Raw genomic sequence first — 17634 nt, 5'->3', positions numbered from 1 at the left:
CACCTGGGCAGTGGCACAGGTATTTAGATAAATGATTCAGAGAACCGAAAAGCTGGTAAATTAGACACTTGTGCAACACTTGGTTATCTTTACTGTGAAAACGTTCCGCCAACCAGTAACTTCCTCAGTTCAGTACAGAGAAGAATGGTTAAAGATCAGAAGGGTTTTGTGGTAATCAGTCCCTCAGCCTGGAGGTGATGTGATCAGTCCATTAATCCTAATAAGAATATAGCATATGCGAGGAGAAGCTTATATACTGCAGGCAGATGAGACGAAACAGTGACTTCTTCAATATTGAAGATTGAGACACTTATGCAACATATGGGAATCTTTATTCAGGAAACGTTTCGCCTGAATAAAGATTCCCATATGTTGCATAAGTGTCTCAATCTTCAACTTGTCGGTTTTTCAAACCATTCTTCAATATTGGACTGATGAAACTACTGTGTGGCGAAACGTTTCCACAGTAAAGATGCCCAAGTGTTGGGTATGTGAATAATTTTTCAACGGGCAAAGGTACTCACCCGTGTTTACTCACCGAGTTGTATTCATTGAGTTGTTTTTGCGAAGGTAGAGTTTCAGCTCCTGGTTCTTCCTCTTAAGCCACTATCTGGCATTATTTGTTGTTGGCATTATGAGTCATATCATACCTACTCTTGAAACTGTGTAATGGGTTTACCACTACCACTCTGTCATCTAGAAGATTCCATCAGTTTATCACCCTGAGACTGAAAAAGTATTTCCTAACATCCCTTTGGTTCCTATTTGTCTTTAGTTTCTATATACGGTCTGTCGCCCCAGTGACTCTCATTTCGAAAAGTCAGTTCCTATCCGCTCTGTCTAAACCTATGAGTATCTTTCGTATCACAGTCATATCCCCTCTAATCTTTTCTTCTAAAGTCGTGAGGTTCAGCTCATTGTGTCTCTTTTCACAATTCAGTCCCATCATCTCTGGGACTAGTCTAGTTACAAACCTTTGAACCTTTTCTGGTTTTCGTATATGCTGGGGCTGCATACTCCATGATGGGTCCAACATGTCATGTAGAGAGTCCTAAAAGACTTTAGGTTAGTGATATTAGCTATCCTCGCATTTGCTACAGATGCTATTCGATATATGAGCACCTCTGCCGATGTGTTGGGTGAAATGTTCACTCTAGCACCTTTCTCTTTGAGATATATCTGTAGTTCCTTGCCTCTCAAACTGTATTCCGTCTCTGGTCACCTCTCTTTCTATCTCTCTATCCCAAATTTTCATGACCTTGCACTTGCTAGGGTTAAATTCCAGTAACCACTTGTTTGTCCATTGTCGCAGTTTATCCAGCTGTACCTACAACCTCTCTCCCTCTATCCTCTTCAGTTCTTATTCTTATTAAGTTTACAACATTAGCAAACAATTGTATATACGAATCAGTTCCGGCTGGTAGGTCATTTAGGCATATAAAGAATAATAAAGGTCCTAGAACTGACCCTTAGGGAACCCCATTTGTTAGTTTCCCATCTTGAAACAACTGCTCCAATACTTCCCCTCTTTCTTATTTTCTTTAGGCGAGTTATTTGTATATTGTTCCAATCACGGTGACGTGCCTACTAATTCGATAGTTATCTTTTGAGCCATTGTAGGATTTCCTTGATCCTTGCATACTCAAATTTGTGAATCCATCTCTGGTGGGGTGCAATAACAAATGTTTTTCTACAGTCCAAGAATATTCAGTCAACTCATCCTTGTCTTTCTTGCTTGATTTCTATTATTCTGCGAGGCAAAACTTACCTTATCCAAATCTGTGCTCACTTTCTGTAAATAAAGTCTCACCTTTCTGTAAGTTCAACCACTCTTTTTCTGATTTTTCCCCAATACTTCTGACAGTATACGTGTCACTGATGCTGGCCGATGATTCAGTGTCTCTTGTCAGTCTCCTGCTTGTTTATATATAGTTTATATATAGTGGGGAGAAAGCAGAATGGGGGCACGTCACAAGTGGTGTTCCTCAGGGATCAGTGTTGGGCCCGTTGTTGTTCACAATTTACATAAACGACATAGATAAGGGAATAAATAGCGACATAAGCAAATTTGCTGATGACACCAAAATAGGCCGTCAGATTCATTCTAATGAGGATACTAGAGCACTCCAGGATGATTTGAATAGACTGATGCACTGGTCGGAGAAGTGGCAGATGCAGTTTAATATTGACAAATGCAAAGTTCTAAATGTTGGACAGTTAAATAACCATGCCACATATAAACTAAATAAACATATAAACTTAATACTACTGATTGTGAAAAGGATTTAGGAGTTCTGGTTAGCAGTAATTTAAAACCAAGACAACAGTGCATTAGTGTTCGCAATAAAGCTAATAGAATTCTTGGCTTCATATCTAGAAGTATAAATAATAGAAGTCCTCAGGTTGTTCTTCAACTCTATATATTCTTGGTTAGGCCTCATTTAGACTATGCTGCTCAGTTCTGGTCACCGTATTACAGAATGGATGTAAATGCTCTGGAAAACGTACAGAGGAGGATGACAAAGATGATCCCATGTATCAGAAATCTTCCCTATAAGGATAGACTGAGGGCTCTGAATCTGCACTCTCTCGAAAGGCGTAGAATTAGGGAGGATATGATCGAGGTGTATAAATAGAAAACAGGAATAAATAAAGAGGATGTAAATAGCGTGCTGAAAATTTCCAGCCAAGACAGGACTCGCAGCAATGGTTTCAAGTTGGAAAAATTCAGATTCAGAAAGGATATAGGAAAGCACTGGTTTGGTAATAGAGTTGTGGATGAGTGGAACAAACTTCCGAGTACAGTTATTCAGGCTAAAACGTTGTGTAGTTTTAAAAATAGGTTAGATAAATACATGAGTGGGTGTGGGTGGGTGTGGGTGGGTGTGAGTTGGACTTGACTAGCTTGTGCTGCTGGGTCTGGTGCAGTGCTCCATCCTTGAGTGGAGATGATCAGACTGGGTGGGTCATTGGGTTAATTCGGGGGGGGGGTCATTGGTCTAATGCGGGGGGGGGGGGGGGACATGGACCTGCTCCGCATGGGTAAGTAGGCCTGTTGCAGTGTTCCTTCTTTCTTATGTTCTTATGTTCTTATGATCTCGCTTGCAGTTTTCCAGCAGCCCGGGACGCTTCACGTCTCCAGGAACGTGTTGTAGATCATTGCTACATGGTCACACAGTTCTTCCGCTCTTTCTTTCAGCATTCATGATAAGCCATGTTCCTTCTCCTTTCCGGTTCTTTCTCGGTTCACGTACACATGGCATGTAGCTAATATCTTAGTTTCCGTCTCATAGTCCTCTCTCAGGCTATTTCTCTCGCGATGGTCAGTTGGCCTGGGCGTATTTTGCCTCTCGAGCACTTTCCGATTCTTTGAAAATTGGCCACGTGCTGTACGTCGTCCTCTTCTTCTTCTTCTTCTTCTTCTTCTTCTTCTTCTTCTTCTTCTTCTTCTTCTTCTTCTTCTTCTTCTTCTTCTTCCTCTATCAGTTTAGTCAAAGCTTTAATCTCTTGTTAATAAGACACCAATTTCTCATCGCTTGATGAATTAGACACTTGTGCAATACTTGAGTTGCACAAGTGTCTAACTCATCATCCTGTCGGTTCTTTGAACCATTACTCTACATTCTCTTCACTTGTTTTACCATAAGCCTCATGAAGGCTATGGATTATATTGTATGTGTGTGTGTGTGTGTGTGTGTGTGTGTGTGTGTGTGTGTGTGTGTGTGTGTGTGTGTGTGTGTGTGTGTGTGTGTGTGTGTGTGTGTGTGTATGTGTGTGTGTGAGAGAGTGTACATGTGTACTTGTATCTCGTACCGTTATCAAGTCAGAATTGAACGAGAAATTAAAAAAAAAAAAAACAGAATACGGATTTAATTAAGAGGCTAGTAGAAATTTCTTTAACAGATCAGTTGAAGAAGTGAGGAGATATTCAGAAAACAGATCAGGTGAAAAGGGGAGTAGAATGTCAGGAAACAGGTGAGGTGAAGAGAGAGAGATTCGGAGGACTTGTCAGATGAAGCGGAAAGGTAAGTGTCAGAAGACAGGTTGAGCGAGGAACAGGTAAGAGAACTGTTGTGTATAGGGATCAGTCCAACAAGGCAGAGTCTGAGAAGGCTGAGAGAGGATATCGATAGTAATGTCAGAGTGTTAGGTTATAGGATGGTTATGATCCCTAAAGTAAAAATATCAACCCAGAGGACAGTTCTTGTGTTCTTTAATTGTGCTAAAAATAGAGTGGGCCGCTTTCCACAGTATATTGGAGAGGGATTGAAGAGCAGGAAATGAAATTAATACCTTTCTTAATACCTTTAATTAATACCTTTCTTAGATTTACTGTAGAGAATTTTTGCTCAGGGAATGAGTCATATACTGAACATAAGGAGCTGAAGCTCATTTTACATGTCTTACTTTTTTTTGTGCACCTAACTGTTAGGTCCATAAATATACACTATAGATTATTGTAGTAGGCCCTTTTTAATGGGGATGAACACGAAGGCATACATTTAGGGTACCTTTATTGAGGACCTATCGGTCTTGGGACCCTGGATGTTTCCAAATGTATGCAGTGATCAGGTACTGAAGTGATAATTAACAGATTAAAAAAAGTATGCATTCGTTTTTATTTCCCTCATTTGTCTACATTTACTACTACTACTCTCTCTCTCTCTCTCTCTCTCTCTCTCTCTCTCTCTCTCTCTCTCTCTCTCTCTCTCTCTCTCTCTCCATACTTTATGAAGTAGGTGGAATACACACAGCGATACATAACAGTACCTATGATATACTAAAATGTGTCTAACTTTCGCTCTCCAGGAGAGCGATACGTTTCCACAATAAAAATGTCACAGTTGCATTTTGTCGGTAATTCTACCATTGTTACTCACTGTAAATAACTGCTTTAGACGTAAATATGGCACAAGTAAACTGCAAACCTGACGCCCCTCCACACCTGTCTCTCACTCTTCCCACCTCTCATACTCTACACCTGTAAGTTAACTTGCTGTACCGTACTTGCAGATGGGGGTAGCGTGGTACAGTTCGTGGCGAGGACCCACCAAGACTACGGTACGCTGCAGTGCTGGGCACAGAACGTAGTGGGTAGAATGACGGAACCTTGTCTGTTTCACGTTGTACCTGCAGGTGAGTCATTCCTAACCAGTGGGTGAGTGGAACTAGGTGAAAGCAGACAAGAAAGTGAATGACACAAGTATAATGACGTGCAGGTGACTGACCCTAATACTTGACCACCAGGAAGTCAAACTAGTACCTAACCACCAGGTGAGACACTAGTACGTGCCCTCTAGAACCTAACCACCAGGTGGCAGTAGTACGTGACCACCAAGTGAACCTAGTACCTGGCTTTTGATATTAACACTAGTACCTGACCACTAGGAGATACTAGTAGTTACTGACCACCTGGGGAATGACACTAGCACGTAACCACTAGAACCTAACCACTAGGTGACACTAGGATTTGATCACCAGGTATGTGAAACTAGTACCTGACTACGAGTGATACTAGTACTTGACCAAGAGGCAAGTGACATTAGTATCTGACCACGATGTGAATCACACTAATATCTGGCCGCTAGGTGAATCACACTAGTACCTGACCATTATGTGAATGGCATTAGTACCTGACCACCAGATGAATTACACTAGTATCTGACCACAAAGTGAATGACACTAGTACCTGACCACCAGGTGAATGACATTAGCACCTGACAACCAGGTGAATGACACTAGTACCCGACTACCAGGTGAATGACACTAGTACTTGACTACCAGGTGAATGACATTAGCACCTGACAACCAGGTGAATGATACTAGTACCTGACCACCAGGTAATTGACGCTAGTACCTGACTACCAGGTGAATGACACTAGTACCTGACCACCAGGTGAATGACACTAGTACCTGGCTACCAGGTGAACGACACTAGAACCTGACCACCAGGTGAATGACACTAGTACCTGACCACCAGGTGAATGACACTAGTACCTGACCACCAGGTGAATGACACTAGTACCTGACCACCAAGTGAATAACACTAGTACCTGACCACCAGGTGAATGACACTAGTACCTGACCACCAAGTGAATAACACTAGTACCTGACCACCAGGTGAATGACACTAGTACCTAACCACCAGGTGAATAACACTAGTACCTGACCACCAGGTGAATAACACTAGTACCTGACCACCAGGTGAATAACACTAGTACCTGACCACCAGGTGAACAACACTAGTACCTGACCACCAGGTGAATAACACTAGTACCTGACCACCAGGTGAACAACACTAGTACCTGACCACAAGGTGAATAACACTAGTACCTGACCACCAGGTGAATAACACTAGTACCTGACCACCAGGTGAACAACACTAGTACCTGACCACCAGGTGAACAACACTAGTACCTGACCACCAGGTGAATAACACTAGTACCTGACCACCAGGTGAACAACACTAGTACCTGACCACCAGGTGAATAACACTAGTACCTAACCACCAGGTGAATAACACTAGTACCTGACCACCAGGTGAACAACACTAGTACCTGACCACCAGGTGAACAACACTAGTATCTGACCACCAGGTGAACAACACTAGTACCTGACCACCAGGTGAATAACACTAGTACTTGACCACCAGATGAATAACACTAGTACCTGACCATCAGGTGAATAACACTAGTACCTGACCACCAGGTGAATAACACTAGTACCTGACCACCAGGTGAATAACACTAGTACCTGACCACCAGGTGAACAACACTAGTACCTGACCACCAGGTGAATAACACTAGTACCTGACCACCAGGTGAACAACACTAGTACCTGACCACCAGGTGAATAACACTAGTACCTGACCACCAGGTGAATAACACTAGTACCTGACCACCAGGTGAATAACACTAGTACCTGACCACCAGGTGAATAACACTAGTACCTGACCACCAGGTGAATAACACTAGTACCTGACCACAAGGTGAACAACACTAGTACCTGACCACCAGGTGAATAACACTAGTACCTGACCACCAGGTGAACAACACTAGTACCTGACCACCAGGTGAATAACACTAGTACCTGACCACCAGGTGAATAACACTAGTACCTGACCCCCAGGTGAATAACACTAGTACCTGACCACCAGGTGAATAACACTAGTACCTGACCACCAGGTGAACAACACTAGTACCTAACCACCAGGTGAATGCCGCAAAATTATCTTTCTTGTCTCCATATTAATTTTTTCAAAACAATGAGCTTCTGGCGATTATTATTTAAGAAAAAATTGCTATCAATATCTAATTTCAAAGCAGCATCAATATCTAATTTTAAAGCAGCATCAATATCTAATTTCAAAGCAGCATCAATATCTAATTTCAAAGCAGCATCAATATCTAATTTCAAAGCACCATCAATATCTAATTTCAAAGCACCATCAATATTTAATTTCAAAGCAGCATCAATATCTAATTTCAAAGCACCATCAATATTTAATTTCAAAGCAGCATCAATATCTAATTTCAAAGCAGCATCAATATCTAATTTCAAAGCAGCATCAATATCTAATTTCAAAGCAGCATCAATATCTAATTTCAAAGCAGCATCAATATCTAATTTCAAAGCAGCATCAATATCTAATTTCAAAGCACCATCAATATCTAATTTTAAAGCACCATCAATATCTAATTTCAAAGCAGCATCAATATCTAATTTCAAAGCACCTTCAATATCTAATTTCAAAGCACCTTCAATATCTAATTTCAAAGCACCATCAATATCTAATTTCAAAGCACCATCAATATCTAATTTTAAAGCACCATCAATATTTAATTTCAAAACACCATCAATGTCTAATTTCAAAGCACCATCAATATCTAATTTCAAAGCACCATCAATATCTAATTTCAAAGCACCATCAATATCTAATTTCAAAGCACCTTCAATATCTAATTTCAAAGCACCATCAATATCTAATTTCAAAACACCATCAATATCTAATTTTAAAGCTCCATCAATATCTAATTTCAAAGCAACATCAATATCTAATCTCAAAGCACCATCAATATTTAATTTCAAAGCATCTTCAATATCTAATTTCAAAGCACCATCAATATCTAATTTCAAAGCACCCTCAATATTTAATTTCAAAGCACCATCAATATCTAATTTCAAAGCACCATCAATATCTAATTTCAAATCACCATCAATATCTAATTTCAAATCACCATCAATATCTAATTTCAAAGCACCATCAATATCTAATTTCAAAGCACCATCTGTTCACATTGAAAAGCATCAATTACGTCCTATTTAAAATTTCTCTCTAAATCTAAATGAAAAGAACCAGCTCATTTTGATTCATAATATTTGCAGATTTTAGTCAATGGCTAATTTATCTAGGCTACAGTAATGTCGTTCTGCTGACAGTAGTGTAGCAACACGTTGCTTCATGAAACCTCCGGCTAATAGTGATGTTTACTCAACAAAAGCATGTTTTGCAACACACACACGCGCAAGTTCTGCAATTAGGCATGTTCTGCAACAACAATATAATTTGCAACTATACCGTATTATATTGTTACTACATCATACTTTGCGATAAATGTTTGCTCTGTAGCAACAGCAGGTGATGCAACAAAAGCATACGCTGCAACAAAAACACGTTTTGCAACAAAAGCATATGTCGCAATAAAAGCATGTGCTGTAATAAAAGCATATGCCGCAACAAAAGCATGCGCCACAACGAAAGCATGCGCCACAACAAAAGTATGTGCAGCAACAAAAGCATGTGCTGCAACAAAAGCATGTGCTGCAACAAAAGCATGCGCTGCGACAAAAGCATGTGCTGCAACAAAAGCATGTGCTGCAACAAAAGCATGCGCTGCGACAAAAGCATGTGCTGCAACAAAAGCATGTGCTGCAACAAAAGCATGTGCTGCAACAAAAGCATGTGCTGCAACAAAAGCATGTGCTGCAACATAAGCATGTGCTGCAACAAAAGCATGTGCTGCAACAAAAGCATGTGCTGCAACATAAGCATGTGCTGCAACAAAATCATGTGCTGCAACAAAAGCATGTGCTGCAACATAAGCATGTGCTGCAACAAAATCATGTGCTGCAACAAAAGCATGTGCTGCAACAAAAGCATGTGCTGCAACAAAAGCATGTGCTGCAACAAAAGCATGTGCTGCAACAAAAGCATGTGCTGCAACAAAAGCATGTGCTGCAACAAAAGCATGTGCTGCAACATAAGCATGTGCTGCAACAAAAGCATGTGCTGCAACATAAGCATGTGCTGCAACAAAATCATGTGCTGCAACAAAAGCATGTGCTGCAACATAAGCATGTGCTGCAACAAAATCATGTGCTGCAACAAAAGCATGTGCTGCAACAAAAGCATGTGCTGCAACAAAAGCATGTGCTGCAACAAAAGCATGTGCTGCAACAAAAGCATGTGCTGCAACAAAAGCATGTGCTGCAACAAAAGCATGTGCTGCAACATAAGCATGTGCTGCAACAAAAGCATGTGCTGCAACATAAGCATGTGCTGCAACAAAATCATGTGCTGCAACAAAAGCATGTGCTGCAACAAAAGCATGTGCTGCAACAAAAGCATGTGCTGCAACAAAAGCATGTGCTGCAACAAAAGCATGTGCTGCAACAAAAGCATGTGCTGCAACAAAAGCATGCAACGCAACCAAAAGCTTCTCCTACAATAAAAGTGTGTTCTTTTTTGCCTATTATATTTTTTTAATAAATTTCAAGTGGTCTGTGTGGTGGTGGTCTCTAACTTACTAATTCCTTCACTCTAGTGGAGATTTTTTACCCTCTGATTTAAGCAAGAATTGAAAACTAGTGTTTAGTACCAACATTAATCTCTCTCTCTCTCTCTCTCTCTCTCTCTCTCTCTCTCTCTCTCTCTCTCTCTCTCTCTCTCTCTCTCTCTCTCTCTCTCTCTCTCTCTCTCTCTCTCTCTCTCTCTGGTGCTTTGAGGAAAACAACTCTACCTTGCATTAACAGTTTTCAGGGATTTTGTGCTGATAGGACATCAACACTTAAACTGTAACAACCACAACAACATGAACAACAGAAACAATAACATCCTTAACAACAGCAAACAACAACAACTTAATCAGCAACAACAATAACATCATCAACAACAATATAACAACAACAGTGACATGAGAAATGACTGGAACAGCAAACAACAAACAGCAATAATGTCATCAACAACAACAAACAACAACAATAACAACAACAGCAAACAACAACATACAACAGCAAACAATATATACAAATTTACGTATTGATGCAGGACGTCCGGAACGACCAGTGGGGTGTTCAGTCGTCAACAAAACCTACGACTCCCTGGTTGTCGCTTGCAAACCTGGCTTTGATGGTGGCCTCCAGCAGTCATTTGTTGCTAAGGTGAGAAAGAGATGGAGGAGGGGAGGGATAAAAAGTAAGGAAAGTAGATGGATAGGAGGAGAAAGGATGGATTGAAGGGAGGGAGATATGAAGAGTAGGTGGGAGATTGGGTGGGTGGACTGAAGGAAACGTGGTACGGTTTCGTTATGTTAATAAACTTAACCCACTAGTACATTGCCCTAAGTTTAAAGTACACTGGGGAAACATAACAGCGAGCAACATCTACAATTTTGAGTGTACAGGAACCATATACCACCTTTGACAGGTAATTTGATGAAATTTACTTTTCCCCTGATTTAAATATAGAAATTACATTAGCCATCAACTTCCACATCTCCGGCACAACACCAATTTGGACTGGTGAGTTAAACAGACTAAGTTCCTATTTGCATTCTTTATGTACCCTTGAATAGAGTTCGTCGGCGCCCGGGGACTTATTTTGTCCTAGTTTGTCTAATTGTTTGATAATCAAATCCCTTGGACTGTAATAATTTGTTTTTAGTCAGGTCCTGAATAATTATTGGTAATTATTGAAAAAAAGTCATAGTTGCAGATCCCTTCATTATTCTAAGACTCTAAGTATAATCATCATCAATGGAATCGATAGCTAGAATTCCCAAGTCGAGACACGCCGGCAGATTGAAAATCGGGGACATTTACCGTATTATCCTTAATCACTTACTCCCAGGTAATATTCAAAGTATTAGGTTTGTGATCACTTGCACCAAGTACTTTGGTGATCTCTAGACTATTTACAAGGGTTTCCTTATTTGACAGGACTATGTCCAGCAAATTATTACTTATGGTAGGATCTGTTGCAAGAACACCTCAGTGGTGAGATGTTCTTTCTCATGTGAAAACATGCCTAGTGTGCTCTCCGTTCTTAGCTACCAGAGATTGTGAGGATGGCTTCCCGGACAATGAGCAGTTGTATCTTCAGCTTAAGGCAGAGTTAATGGAAGCGAGAAGAGAAATTCAAAAGTATGTGAACACCCCTGAATGCCGTTATCGAAAATAGCCACGTCGATGATCGGACCGACGACTGGATCCTAGTTGGAGCTAATGGGACGAATCTGAACCTGGGGAAGGTCTAGAAGACTGCTGTGGGGACCAGCAATTCTTTTCTTTGTTATCAGACGAATGTGAATAGACGATTCAGGACTTCCAATGAAGACCATTCCAAGGAAGACCAATGTTACCGTCATAATGAAACCCGCCAATGAAAGTAAGAGCAATAGACGGGGATAGTCAGAATAAGTTTATGGACAACATCATGAGAGGTAATTGGAGCATTCTTAATATGTCTCATTGATGAAGACAACGATATTGGCAGACACAGGAGTAAGGACCTGATTAGTAGGTACAGGTTAAGAGAGGAGTTCGAAATAATGGGTTGTTCTGGGCAATTGGTGTTAGTTGCTGGTTGAACGTGAACTGTAAGGACATCGCAGTGCCATTTATAGACAAATGGGACCTCTTCTATGGCAGAAATGACATGTATGCCAGGGGTGCGGATTATTTATCTAAGACAGGTGTGTGTACACTGGCCAGTGCAGTGAAGAGAACTGTTAGGGCTTAAACAAGAAATAGATTGTGGGTATGGATTTTTGTGGATAAGAGATGAATATGATGCTATAGAATTAGGCAGGATGAATTCTCAGGATAGCTATAATGTGTTTTAGGGAAATCAGTTATAGACAGAATGAGTTAGTTATTGGTGAATATTGGAAAGCCAGTGGCACTAGGTGATAAGGATAGTAATAGAGATAGTGAAGTAAAAGGAATGAGTAATGAGGGAAAAGAGAAGAGAGGGTTTCTAAAAATATATTTTGCAAATAGTCATAGAGCTACATACAAGATGTACAAGTTGAGATTAATTGGAAGTGCAGGTAATAGTGATGTAATTGCCATAATTGAGACGTGGTTTAATATGAAGAATCGGAATATGCCTACTGAATGTCACATTTAGGGTTTTAAGTTATTCAACATTGATAAAAAATAACAGAAATTGAGGTGGGGGTGGCACTATATGCCAGAGAACACTCAAATTGCTGCATAAAAGTGGGTATAAATACTGAAAGAACACATGCAGAGTCTGTCTGGGTAGAATTTTCAGAAGGGCATGAAAAATTAATTTTATGTGTGAGTTACCGTCCCTCGAACTAAGATAGGGACCACGGGAGACTACTTTGGGAAGAAGTTGTTAAGTTGTTAAGGCCACAAGCATCGATAACTTAGTAATTCTGACTAATATTGGTCAAATTAATTGGAATTCTTGAGTCAAACGATTTCTATGAGGTAGTTCAAGAATGTTATTTTGGAGCAGTTTGTGACAGAACCTCTCCTTCCTCTCCATCACCTCATCCACACACCTGTAACTCTCCCAAACAGGTTTTTGAGGAGGTAACAGGTCGGAGTCAGGTCAACGTGTCCTCCAAGTGGCCAACCTTCATCCTAGAAGGCTTGACCCCCGGCCTCGACTATATCATACAAGTGGTAGCGAGGAACGTCCTGGGAAGCTCTGATCCCGTCAACCTGGAAGCTTTTACCTACAAGATGGCTGAGAACAGAATGCGTAAGTTTTAAGACGCTTGCGTTTGTTAGTTTATTGTTGTGGTTGCGTTGTTGTTGCTGTTTTGAAAACAATTTCCTGATGCTAGGAGGTAATATTCACTAGAATATTAGAATAGTATCTAATAAATTCATCACTGCTCATAGTGAAATAATAAAAATAATAATAATAATAATAATAATAATAATAATAATAATAATAATAATAATAATAATAATAATAATAATCTTATCTCCTAGGTGACGAGCAAGTAGATGAGGGTGGTGAGGGAGGGCTCAGCACCAGGGTGGTGATGGTGGGCGTGGTGGTGATGGTGGTGGTGACACTGGTGGTAGTAGTGGCGGTGCGCTGCATGTGGAGGAGGAGAAATGACCACCAACACTCCGGCAGGAGCACCAGGGGCTACGCTCCTCCACACAAAACTGGAGGACGTCTATCAGGTAATGCGGAGAGGCGAACTGCGTGAGAGGGGAAAGTGAGAAAGATGTAAGAAAGTTAGATAATAAAAAAAGTGGGCGACAGAAAGATCGAGGAGAGTGACAGAAAGCAAGAAAATATTTTTTGACTTCGATGCCACTGCTGTTACCATTACGTTAGTGGGGAAATCTTTCCCCATTGGTAAAGGTTAAATTATTATTATAATGAAAACTAAACTCTAAACCCACCAGAGTCATACAACGCTGTAGGGTAGGGTGTGTGAACTATTTAATATGCTTGATCTGAAACTAGCAAGGTTGGGGAGTATAACTAAGGTAGAGTTTGCAAGGACTGTGACGATTGCTATGAAAAGTATAACCGAAGGTTGTGTAATAAATCTGTTGCTATCAAAAAGTCAAAGAGGGAGTCAGTGTCAAAGGTGGGGCCTTCAGCGAAGAGGTAAGATGAAGTAAGGGTGTTAGAGCGGTGACGACGTCGAAGGAAAATTCTGCGTGCTCGCTAATAGACAGGACAGTACAATAGAATATGGCAAACTGAAATTGGAACCTGACAATTCGCGAAGAGTGGACTGAGCGCCTCTCCTTGAGATACCCATGTGAGTATCTCATTGAGAGTAAGACGTGTGTACCCGACGCGAAGACGGAAAATGTAGTCTCTCAACCACGACATTGATGATAAGAAGATCAAGCTCCTAAACTCTGTTTGATAGAATGTAATGTGTTATGAATCAACACAGACTAACGTTGTTGCCAACGGCTGCGAAAGTAGCTAGAGATTACAGCAAAAAAGTCTGAGAATGGAAAACCTCCATATGAAACTGAAAGGTCAAATACTGCTGATTGCGCAGTCTGCCTGTTCGATGCCCTGAATATTCACATGACCAGAGACCCAACAGGAAACGATTTCTTTGTTTTTGCTAGAAATGCGGCGTAACCAACGTTGTATACGAAGAATTAGGGGTTGAGGAGAATTATTTTTTTTGATTACCTGCAAAGCATTAAAGAAATCTGAGACTACCACAAATATTGAGGTAGCCCTATCCAGGGCTACCTCAATATTCAATAGTGAAAATGCTAACTGAGTCTAATAAATGACCTCGCGCAACATTGTCCTGGAACTCTGCTGCAAACCCTACACCACAAGAGGATTTAGAACCATCAGTGTAAATGACAACAGCAAGAGAATGAGACCGGGAGTGTGCAAAAAAAAAAAAAGGAGCGAGAAGAAACTGTATGTATTTGAGCTGTCGCGCATGACAATGGGGCAGAACAGACTTGAACTGTAGAAGGATTGTGAAGGTCATGAAAGAGGACAAAAAAACGGAGGCAATGATCGTTCAAGGATGGAACATTCACCTCTGCATATAGGCTCTCGACAGGAAAGGAGCGACAAGCACCTAGACATGAACGTAATCCCTGATGATGGATGGGATCAAGTTTAGAAAGAGTTGCGGCAGAGGCCGCAGAATATACATGATCGTCATAGTCTAGTTTAGATAAAATTAGGGCTGAATGCAGCCGAAGAAGATTTTAAGGAGGTTCAGCTGGCTAGGGCAAGTTGCTTTCAGTGAGGTAAAGTGTGGTTTTCATGACAGTCGGCGATCAAACAAAAGCCCGAGAAATATGACCGGATCACGTTCAGGGATACGGGAGCCATACGGTTACAACAGAGTAACAGAGACAACAGAACGTCCGGTGAAAGTTAAATATTTACTGAAGTTTTAAATTAATTAATGAGTAAGTTGTGAGGTCTTTTAACCACAGCAGCTGCTAGCTGGACACTGTTGGACATTCTGTGATGAAAGTGACGGACAGACACATGTTGTGACAGGAAAAAAGTAAAGCGGAAATCACTAACAATCTTCTTGCTGGCCTGACTCTCAAGTAAAGAAAATGAGAGAGGGAGAGAGAGAGAGAGAGAGAGAGAGAGAGAAGAGAAATGAAGTTAACGTGGGAAGTAAAATGAAAGAAAAACGATGAGAGAGGAAAAATTAGAGAAGGACTGTAAATAAGGGTTGAAAAGAAAGTGAAGACAGTAAAAAAAATAAAGGAGAGAAGTATTAGCTCATCTACATTAATTTTTAAATTTTAGACACTAAGATATCTGCTAATTTTATTTTGTATTGAAAAAGCAAAGTTTTTTGTTGGGTGGCTAGTTGTGGTTAAAACTTGTCTATACAGACTCATTTAGGTTGAATGTCACCAGGTCACTACTTAAGGATACTTCATTCCCAGATTTCATTATAAAAACAGATTCAGCGAATATTCATTGAGATATATACCTCTTGATGTATGTATATTTGGTGTTTGTTTATTTAAAAATTATGTTGTTTATTTTTAAATTAAAGTACATGCTAAGGTTTTTATATATTTATTTAAAAAAAAAAAATATAGAGGCTAAGGTGATGGTCTCACTCAGAGAAGACTCGCAGGAGATTACTGCGAATATCGTGGGCGGAGCTCACGCTTCCTCGCTGTAGCAAAACTTATGAAGTTCCACATCATGTAAACACAGCCAACGATTCCACCGTAAGTTACATTTTCCTCTGGAAGGAAAAGAAGTTTCGTTGTGGCACGTGGCACATAATTGCTTTGTGTCCAGCACTGCGGCCTGTTATGTTTTTCATGGTATATAATACTGACAGGTTGAAGAAAAAGACACGTATGGGCTTTATTATAGCAGGAAAGTTTCACCTTCATAATAGGCTTCTTCAGTCTCATACAGGTGAATACCGGAAACAGCAGAAATAGCTTTGAGGAGATCAGTCCGTAGGAGGTAGTCAGGCCCTCAAACCTGAAGCACAGACATACAGCCAGAAATTACATATTAAAAGAGTTGCTTCGCCACATTTCTGCTCTAGTATATGACGTCTGGCCGCAGGTCCATGCTTTAGGCTTGAAAGACTGACCACCTACCAGGGATGACGGACTGATAACGTCAAAATTACATCTGCTGTTTCCAGCGTTCGCCTGTTGTGCAGGCGAAACTTTTCGGCAATAAAGGTACCCAAGTGTTGCACAAGTGTCTTATTCTTCAACTGCGACTTACATTGGGTTAGAGGGGAAAAGTCTTGCTTAATCGCACTTGTTCCCCACAGTATCACACTGTACTAACTCGTTTCTATCAGCAGAGTATCACAGAAGACTGTAAATTAAAAGGAGTTTCTCCCTACTTACACATTCATCACAGCACTGATGCGCACGTAGAATAACATCGTAGTTACCATCCTGCAGAGCACCGCACAGCACTGCACAGCAAGCATAGGAGAATACTCATGTTTGTATTATGCACATAAGTATATTTATCCACTTTCATAACATACACAGTTCACTCTTCGTCCGGGTATTTTTCACTATATTTTAATTCGAGTGATTGTATAAATCTAGCCACTTCTAGTGGTTTTCTATTAAAAAAATCTTATGTTTTGTGTATTATCTCAGCGTCAGACATTTTATGATGTAGTTACAAGATATCACATGCTGGAAAGTGGCAGAGCTTTCCTGAACATATCTAAATGACCGTTCATGTTCTGCTGTTCCTCTTGAGAAGCAACGACCAATCTCAAGTAAATTAACATGCATGGTCAACACTGAAACTCCAGTTGTTTAACAAATACTTAACAACAATTGTGAGTTAGTTTATATGAAGTGAAAGAGACTGGTCGAAGTCTCGCAAAAAAAAAAAGAATAACCGAACATGCACTTGATACACACTTGACACTGCTGCCCCTTTTTCAACATGGGAATCCTTGTAACCACTCAATAGAATAGGAAGGGGCTGACAAAATAAACAAAAATGGGAGATGCCAAAAATGGGAAGCCACATTTATAGGTCAAACACTTCAATATTTTAAAAGAATTCCAAGATCACATTGAAGAAGTACTTACCAGTGTCCGATTTAATGAGAAAGACATCAACTACCTATCATGTCCTTTATCTCTTCGAAGATATTTCATATCCTCAAGTTCCGCCTCCTATATCGGCAACTAGGACTGAAACCCGGCCATCACTATAAAAAAAATTTTTTTTTTTTTTTTTTTTTTTTTTTTTGTACTTCTGAGGAGGATTCGAGGACGAGATCGAAATATACAAATCAAGCTTGAATTTTTAATCCTTTTTTATAATTTTTAAAACTGTTAATTCTCAGCTAAAAGAAAATATGAAATATTTTAACAAATTGATAT

At 40.2% G+C, this 17634-nt stretch overlaps 1 protein-coding gene across 1 annotated transcript in view; it reads left to right on the top strand.

Annotated features, from left to right (window-relative positions):
• LOC128687509 (nephrin-like) overlaps positions 1–13026 on the top strand; it is a 721388-nt gene extending 708362 nt beyond the window's left edge. The window contains exons 11-13 of the mRNA XM_070083853.1: positions 5014–5136; positions 10328–10440; positions 12832–13026. Coding sequence (XP_069939954.1) covers positions 5014–5136; positions 10328–10440; positions 12832–13026 — 431 coding nt within the window. The remainder of the gene's footprint in view (positions 1–5013; positions 5137–10327; positions 10441–12831) is intronic.
• The last annotated feature ends 4608 nt before the right edge of the window (positions 13027–17634 follow it).

This window comes from Cherax quadricarinatus, chromosome 11 (genome assembly GCF_038502225.1).
Source record: "Cherax quadricarinatus isolate ZL_2023a chromosome 11, ASM3850222v1, whole genome shotgun sequence".
NCBI classification, from domain to species: Eukaryota; Metazoa; Arthropoda; class Malacostraca; order Decapoda; family Parastacidae; genus Cherax; species Cherax quadricarinatus.
Note: the sequence above shows the minus strand (reverse complement) of the source record. Positions and strands in the feature narration are given on the sequence as shown.